Source organism: Cebus imitator, unplaced genomic scaffold, assembly GCF_001604975.1.
Source record: "Cebus imitator isolate Cc_AM_T3 unplaced genomic scaffold, Cebus_imitator-1.0 Scaffold254, whole genome shotgun sequence".
Lineage (NCBI taxonomy): Eukaryota > Metazoa > Chordata > Mammalia > Primates > Cebidae > Cebus > Cebus imitator.
This window is the reverse complement of record NW_016107569.1, coordinates 2,139,941-2,148,926: the sequence shown is the minus strand read 5'-3', so window position 1 is coordinate 2,148,926 and position 8,986 is coordinate 2,139,941. Positions and strand designations below refer to the sequence as shown.

Sequence of the window (8,986 nt, the reverse complement as noted above, 5' to 3'; positions counted from 1 at the left end):
AGTAGGGACGGGGTTTCACCATGTTGACCAGGATGGTCTCGATCTCTTGACCTCGTGATCCACCCGCCTCGGCCTCCCAAAGTGCTGGGATTACAGGCTTGAGCCACCGCGCCCGGCCATGTGTTGATATTTTAAGAGTGCATCAATGTTTAGGAAGCTGTTAAGAGAATCACAGGACAGACAGTTCACAGACACAGCCAAACCCTGAAGAGTGGGTGAAGGAAAAAGTTGGGGAGCACAGGGTGGGAAGGAGGAACAAGCAGTGGGGAAGTTCGTGGCAGACGTGGGTCCCGCTCTGCGGGGCATGTCTTCTGCCAGCTGGGGAGGAGCAGGCCTTGCAGAAACCGTGTAGTGGGGACTGAGCCCCCCTTCTATTTCCAGCCATTGGGCAGCGACTCAGAGGTCACCAGCGTGGTAGGAGAGGTGGTCAGGAGCTCTGACTCCGAGCCCCTGGGGCTGGCCCAGCCCTCCCTCCCTCGTCTGGTCTGTCTCAAACCGCAGTGGGGCCCCTCCAAGGCCGCAAGGATGCCAGGGACAGGGAGCAATGGAGACATCAGGAATGATGGAAGGAAGCTCACCGCCCTCCTCCCACCTCCAGGCTCCAAACTGAGAGACATGGAGGCAGGCACGTACCACAGACGTGCTTGGGTGAAATGCATCATTCAAATAATAACCACTTTTTTTAAGGTAAAAGCCACCCAAAGCAGATTCCTACTAGACCGGACTTGTAGCGTCTGCTGCAGCATCAGACCTGCCTCACCCTCCAGCCTCTTCCATACCAGCTGCATTTTACTGCATCAGTGACAGCGGTGAGGACAGCGACCCCCAGACATCCAGGACGGGGACAGCTGCTGGCTGCTCCGCACGGTTTCCTCTTCTCTTCCCCCGAGCCCTGCCGACATCCACGGTGGCAATTTCCTTGAATGTGTCTCAGGGTTGACACAATGCAGTGCTTGCTTCGTTTCAAAGGCAGGTATACAAGACAGTGACATCGCCTTCTCGGAGAGGGACAGCCTCAGGAGCAGGGCCAAGAGTGCCAGGGTTCTCACAGTGCCAACTGAGTGGATCCCTGGAAAGCACTTACAACACTCCTGAGCACTAAATAGGGAAATCGTTTTTGGGTTTTTTTTGGAGACAGAATCTCTATCACCCAGGCTAGAGTACAATGGTGCAATCTCGGCTCACCGCAGCCTCCACCTCCTGGGTTCAAGAGATGGAGTTTCCTTCTTGTGGCCCGGGCTGGAGTGCAATGGTGCTGTCTTGGCTCACTGCAACCTCTGCCTCCCAGGTTCAAGTGATTCTCCCGCCTCAGCCTCCCAAGGAGCTGGGATTACAGGCAAGCGCCATCATATCCGGCTAATTTTTGTATTTTTAGTAGAGATGAGTTTTTGCCATGCTGGCCAGGCTGGTCTCAAACTCCTGACCGCAAGTGATCTGCCCACCTCAGCCTCCCAAAGTGCAGGGATTACAGGCGTGAGCCACTGTGCTCTGCTGAGTAGGGAGATTTTAATCGAGCCACCATCTCCTCCATTGCCATCACGGGCCCTGTCCTGGACACTGTCGCTAAAGCTCTCTTTACCCTCTTGGCTCTGCCAGACTTCCTGACTGCCCTCAGACACCCAGGCCAAATGAACAGAAAGTACTTTATGGGGCTGCGTGTAGTGGTGCACACCTGTAATCCCAGGCTGAAACGGGAGGGTCACTTGAGCCCTGGAGTTTGCAAAATCTCATCTCTACAATTATAAAAATCTAAAAATTAGCCAGTCACAGTGGCACGTGCCTGTGGTCCCGGCTACCCAGGAGGCTGAAGTGAGAAGATCGTTTGAGCCCAGGTCACGGCATCAGTGAACCAGGATTCCACCATTGCACTCCAGCCTGGGTGACAAATCAAGATCCTGTATCATAAATAAATAAATAAATAAATAAGTCCGGGTGCAGTGGCTCATGCCTGTAATCCCAGCACTTTGGGAGGCTGAGGCAGGCGGATCACCTGAGGTCAGGAGTTCGAGACCAGCCTGACCAACATGGTGAAACCCCGTCTCTACTAAAAATACAAAAATTAGCCAGGCGTGGTGGCGGGTGCCTGTAATCCCAGCTCCTCAGGAGGCTGAGGCTAGAGAATTGCTCGAACCCGGGAGGTGGAGGTTGCAGTGAGCCGAGATTGCGCCATTGCACTCCAGCCTTGGCAACAAGAGCAAAACTCCATCTCAAAAAAAAAAAAAATTTTTTTTTAAGCACTTCATGGTACGGTGGGAAGTGAGTGTTAGGTTGGAAATCTCCGGTTCTGCTATGGTGCTAATGAGCCCCATGGCCTCAGGCAAATCTCTCTCACTCTGGGCCTGCAGTTCACTATGTACAAATGAATATGCTAGATGACATCTAAGGGACTTCTAGGGCTGACATTTTGGGACCGAAATTCCTGACAAACCAGTTCACTCAGTTTAAGTCTATACATTCCAAACAGAGATACTCCGGCTTAGGTCACGTGTCTGCCTCCCTTCTTTGGGACCACAAGATAGCCCCCTCCATGTCGTTCCATACGCACAACCTCAGATTTTGGCCAAAACGCACATTGCCAGGAACTCTGGAGAGGTATCCTGAAAAGGCGGCTGGTCCCTGGCTTCTCCCAGAGCTGGGCTCACATTTGGACTCCAGCATGTGCTAACCTGCAAGGCAGATTTATGCCCAAGAACCAAGTCTCCAGTGCTTTCCTATTTGACAGAAGGCGTCTCGAATCACACCATAAACCCTGGTCTAATATTTAACCCACTTTTCCTTCCAGGTGGTCTCTCCTTCGGGTTCCAGCCAGTTCTCCGGTAGCAGACACAGGATACAGAATTCCCTTAGTTCTGCACTCTCGAGTTTCCGTGATGTTCTGTGAAATCAGGTGGCAGATGAGGGGCCCAGGGGACCCAGGCACTCCCCAGATCTGGCATGGGCCCAGTGTACGGCCGGCCTCCAATAAATCCTCACCAAATGGCTGTAAAGTGTTATTAGATAAAAGGCACTCAGAAGGTGCTGAGTTGAATTTGAACCATTTAAGCCCCAGTACGACAGACGCTCGGTTATTCTGGGCTGGGCGCAGTGGTTCAACCTGTAATCCCAGCATTTTGGAAGATCGAGGTAGGTGGATCACCTGAAGTCAGAAGTTCAGACCAGTCTGGCCAAGATGATGAAACCCCGTCTCTACTAAAAATACAAAATTTAGCTGAGTGTGGTGGCAAGCGCCTGTAATCCCAGCTACTCGGGAGGCTGAGGCAGGAGAATCGCTCAAACCCAGAAGGAGGAAGTTGCAGTGAGCCGAGATTGTGCCATTGCACTCCAGCCTGGGCAACAAAAGCAAAACTCCATCCCCAAAAATAAAAAGGATGATTGGTTGGTTGGAAATATCTTGGCACCGCCCGGGTCTATTGTCTCTCCCTGGCATGGTTTCAGGCAGTAAAAATAAACCGAGTGTCTGTGAGGCCACTTGACCACTCCTACGCCACATGAAAGCTTGCCTACAGAAAACCTCTGCAGTCTGGAGGAGCCAAAACGCATCCTGTTGGTGGCTGCTGTGAGCTGGCCCCGGGTGACCCACTGTCCTGGCTGCTTGCTGCCTGGACAGCTCATCCCGTCCTTCTCCACTGTCCAGGAGGGACGAGAGAAGCCAGAACAAGAGTCACCAACGGAAGTCATGTATGGAGAGGACTTTTGTTCATGCAAGTACAGCTGGTGCTTAGCAGAGTGTCTTGGACATAGTAGATGCTCATTAAAGGACAGACAGATCTCATATGAAGGATTTGAAAGGGTGAAATAGCAAGGAATTTCACTTCCTACGTGACACATGTCTGTAATGTTTTTAAAAACCACAAGTGTGCATATTATTGTCAATGGCCAAGAAAAACATAAGAAAAAAACCCACAGACTTTCTTTCAAGTGAAAGACATTTGTATTATTTAAATGACAGTGCCCCACCCATTTCCGCCTGTGACGCAGGGGAATGTGTTGAGACCCGTGCGACGATTTGTCTCCGGCCTCAGCCCGTCCAGCTCCCCATCCTCCCCACTTCCCCTTCAAGCTCCTCCGATGACCCCCAACCTCACTCTCCAGTTCACTGGTGAAAACTGGCAGAGCAGAAACTGCCAACAAAGTTTAATATTGATTGCGATTATGTGAAATTAACATTTAATCTCTGATGGGTTTTTTTTTTTTTTTTACAAAGCCAGTTTTTTTAAAAATCTTTTTTTTTTTTTGAGATGGATTCTCACAGTATCCCCCAGGCTGGAGTGCAATGGCACAATCTTGGCTCACTGCAACCTCCGCCTCCTGGGTTCAAACGATTCTCCTGCCACAGCCTCCCAAGTAGCTGGGACTACAGGCATGTGCCACATGCCTGGCTAAATTTTGTATTTTAGTAGAGACGGGGTTTCGCCATCTTGGTCAGGCTGGTCTCGAACTCCTGATCTCAGTGATCCTCCCACCTCGGCCTCCCAAAGTCTGGGATTACAGGCATGAGCCACCACACCTGGCCAAGAACCATTTTTTGAGTAACATTTACCAACATGGAAAGTGTTCGTGAAATAATGTTAAAAGAAAATCAGAACTCCAAATTGGATGTACCTAATGCATGCCTAATTTATGAAAAATATTTAGACACAGAAAACAAAGAGGAGAGAGATGCAAGCGTGAACCATGACTAGAGCTGTGAGTGGTGGCCGGGCGCGGTGGCTCACGCCTGTAATCCCAGCACTTTGGGAGGCCGAGGTGGGTGGATCACTAGATCAAGAGATCGAGACCATCTTGGCCAACATGGTGAAACCCCGTCTCAAAAAATAAATAATTTTTCTGTAGGCAAGCATAAGAAAAATCAATTAATTAATTAATTAAATATATGTGTGTGTGCGTATATATAAACATTTTATTATTTTGTTGCACCCTGCGGTTTTGCTCACACACAACCACAAAGACAAATGAAAGAGGTGTTGACACCGCGCGTGGTGGCTCAAGCCTGTAATCCCAGTGCTCTGGAAGGCCGAGGCGGACGGATCACCTGAGGTCAGGAGTTTGAGACCAGCCTGGCCAACATGGTGTAACCCATCTCTACTAAAAATACAAACATTAGGCAGGCGTGGTGGCACGTGCCTGTAGTCCCAGCTACTCGGGAGGCTGAGGCAGGAGAATCGCTTGAACCCGGGAGGTGGAGATTGCAGTGAGCCATTGCACTCCAGCCTGGGCAACAGAGCAAGGCTTTGTCTCAAAAAGAAAAAAGGAAAAAAAAAAAAAAAAAAGTGGTGTCCAGGTCTTCTGTTCATAACACAGAAAGACCCCAAATGCCCATCGGAGGGGAATTGGTTAGAGAAGTTACAGGCCATACATTCAACAGAGTGCAGCATAAATGCCGGAGCATCAATACAGTGAATGCAGCTCCTCTGTGGGCCGACACAGAACAATCTCTGTTGTCATATTAATAATAATTTTTTTAAAAGCACAGTACAGACCAGTGGATAAAGGGTGAGTCTATGGGGTAGAGCAGGAAAAGCGCAGCACATGTTTGTAAATGCAGAAAGTCTCTGTGGGAAAACGCATGGCCCCTGGCAGGAGGGTTTGCCCCGGACAGTGAACTGGGTAGTGCCTTGAGGTCAGAGGTAGGAGGGAGCCTGAATTTTCACTGAAGATCCTTTCTCACTTTGTAATTGTGAGTTATGACCATGTCTTACAAAGTTTATTAGAAATTATTCACTGAATAAAGTAAAACAGTCAGAGCAGATCAGGAACACAGAAAACCTCAGCCCCTGGGAATCCTCCAACCCCCCGCCCTGTGTGCAGAAGAAAGTCTGGAAGGGCAGGCCATGTCGAGGTGTGGCCAGGCCGGGGCCCCGAAGTACTTGCCTGAGGCAGCGCTCCACGTCGGGGTCGCTCCGGCAATACTGGAGGCCTCCATGTCTCAGGGCGTCCTCGGGGTTGGCAAAGGCCTGAAATACACCAACTGAGAGTCACTCCTCATGAGATGAACGGCCCAGTCACCTGGGGCTGTGTTTTGTCTGTGGCCAGAGTTCACAGCAGCAGGACAGAGGTGCACGCCCATCCAACATCATCCACGACTCCTACCTGAGCCAGGGGCTGGGAGCTCACTGTGAAAAGGCCCACCTGTCCCTGCTTTTATGAAGCTCACAGTCTGATGGGGGAGTTGCCTATGAACCAGGGAAGGCCAGGGGGGGGTCTCACCTGGTAAGGAGAAGACAGGGCCGGCCTTGAGAATGTTTACATGGGACCTGACCCAGTCCGAGGATCTGAGACGGCTTCTCTGAGGCAGTGACATGAAAGCTGAGGCTTAGGGCTGGGCGAGGTGGCTCACACCAGTAATCCCAGCACTTTGGGAGGCCAAGGCAGGAGAATCGCTTGAGCCCAGGAGTTCGAGACCAGCCTGGGCAACATAACAAGACTCGCACCTGTAAAGCCAGGTGTGGTGGCTCATGCCTGTAATCCCAGCACTTTGGGAAGCCAAGGTAGGAGAATCTCTTGAGCCCAGGAGTTTGAGACCAACCTGGGCAACATAGTAAGATCCCATCTCTAAAACAAGCCAGGTACGGTGGCTCATGCCTGTAATCCCAGCACTTTGGGAGGCCAAGGCAGGTGGATCACTTGAGCTCAGGAGTTCAAGCCAGCCTGGGCAACATGATGAAACCCTCTCTACAAAAAATTAGCTGTGTGTGGTAGTGCACATCTGTGGTCCCAGCTACTTGGGTGGGGGCTGAGGCAGAAGGATCGCTTGAGCCCGGGAGGTTGAGGCCACAGTGAGTCATGATCTCAAGGCTGCACTCCAGCCTGGGCCAACAGAGCCAGACTCTGTCTCAAAAAAAACTAAAACAAACAATCTGAGGCTTGAAAGGTGTATTGACATTAACCAGATGAAGGAAGGGCTGGAGCAACAACATTCAAGGCAGAAGGGACAGCATGTGCAAAGGCCCTGGGGCCAGAAGAAGTGGGGCATATGTGAAGAACAGAAAACAGGCACGCTGGAGCACAGAGGGCAAGGGACAGGGGCCCAAGATGAAGGTACAGGGATCATCGGGGGACCTGGAGGCGCTTTAGGAATTTGGACTTTGCACTAAAAGCCATGAGAGACTCTTGAGAGTCCCAGGCTGAAAACTCAGCTCTGCGCTGATCAACCACAGGATCCTGAACTCTGTAAACTCAGGATAAATCACAGCTTATGTGCCATGTGATGAGGGAGAGGGAGACCTGGAGAAGCCACTAGGAGTGAGGAAGGAGACCCTTAATCACCCTTAAGCATTTAAGAGCACCTCCCCCTTGACTTCCACACTGCATTTCAATAGGGGAAGTAAAGGCTGGCAGACCAGGTGCCACCTTTAATCACCCTCCTATAGATCGCAGGCGTGGTGTGGAGGAATCTTTCCGGAAGGCATTGTTTTAACTTAAACACAATCAAACCCCCACCTAAATCACTGTACCCTACCCTACTTCAGGGCCTAAAACCCTTTCGCATGTAAATCCTAGAGCTGTAATCCCAAGACCCTTTCCCGTGTAATATCTAGAGTTGTGAGCCTTTATAAAGGCAGAGATTTCCTTTGTTAGGTGAGCTTGGCTGTTAGGCAGCTGTGTCACCTTGCTCCCGGCCAAATAAATCACCCCTTGCTTCCCAGTTCGGTGTTCGACAGGTCTGTTTCCCAAGGCTGCTCCTGCTTCAGGACGAGGCCCAGCACAAGGAGGTGCTCAGTGAATTGTCACTTTCACTGGAAAGCAGAGACTTAAGGTCACACTGAGATCATCGGAGGTCCATGGCTCCTGTCCCAATGTTCCCTGCTGGCGTCCAGGCAAAGCCAGACCCCACCAACCCCACAGTAGGGCCTGAATTTCAGCAGCAGCTTTTCTAAATTGTTCAGCTGATGGCAAATGCTGTGCTTCTGACTCATGACTGCCCCCAAGGGCTGGCTTGTACTCCTCGGTGGGCCTGCCCGGCCCTACCCCGGAGGAGAATGCAGCTCAGATTTGCGAGATTGGAACCTTCACACCCAAAATTCCTTTCTGCTGGCCCTTAAATCAGTGAATCACCAACGCCCATGGTCTCTCCGTGGATCTGTGATACCTTTCAGAGGGCCTCAACACGGCCGGGCACAGTGGCTCACGCCTCTACTCCCAGCACTTTGGGAGGCTGAGGCAGGTGGATCACCTGAGGTCGGGAGTTCGAGACCATGGAGAAACCCCGTCTCTACTAAAAATACAAAATTAGCCAGGCGTGGTGGCACACACCAATAATCCCAGCTACTTAGGAGGCTGAGGCAAGAGAATCACTTGAACCCAGGAGGTGGAGGTTTGGGTAGGCCGAGATCACGCCACTGCACTCCAGCCTGGGCAACAAGAGCGAGACTCCATCTCAAAAAAAAAAGGGGATTTTGTCTGCAGTGTGTAGGATCCACTGTTTCCCCTGTTGGAAGTCTGGCTCCTGGCCTGCATTTCTGCCTTTACCAAAACATGGAATAGGGCCATCCTAAGGCCCAGTTAAAACAAAGTCCTTATTTCAAAAAGAAGACACAAGCCAGGGTTGACTGCCTAACTCAAATAGTAGGCTTCTGAGGACTTGCTCTGAGGAAAGAAACCCCTCTTTCCCGTCTCTTGTCTCAAAGAAGGAGAAAGTAAAAGTTGAGATGTAGCAGGCATGAGGTCAGTGGCCTGGGGGTTAAAGATTAAATCCCCCCCACTGTTAAAATCTCAGGCGATCGCTGGGCAGGGTGGCTCACACCTGTTATCCCAGCATTTTGGGAGGCTGAGGTGGGCAGATCACCTGAGGTCAGGAGTTCGACACCAGCCTGACCAATATGGTGAAACCCCATCTTTAAAAAAAAAAAAAATCTCGGCCGGGCACGGTGGCTCACGCCTGTAATCCCAGCACTTTGGGAGGCCGAGGCGGGTGGATCACAGGGTCGAGAGATCGAGACCATCCTGGTCAACATGGTGAAACCCCGTCTCTACTAAAAATACAAAA

At 51.0% G+C, this 8,986-nt stretch overlaps 1 protein-coding gene across 1 annotated transcript in view; it reads right to left on the bottom strand.

Moving 5' to 3' along the window:
• Positions 1-8,986, bottom strand: part of PTGES (prostaglandin E synthase) — a 40,133-nt gene that overhangs the window by 4,375 nt on the left and 26,772 nt on the right. Inside the window, exon 3 of the mRNA XM_017499097.1 lies at positions 5,872-5,954. Coding sequence (XP_017354586.1) covers positions 5,872-5,954 — 83 coding nt within the window. The remainder of the gene's footprint in view (positions 1-5,871; positions 5,955-8,986) is intronic.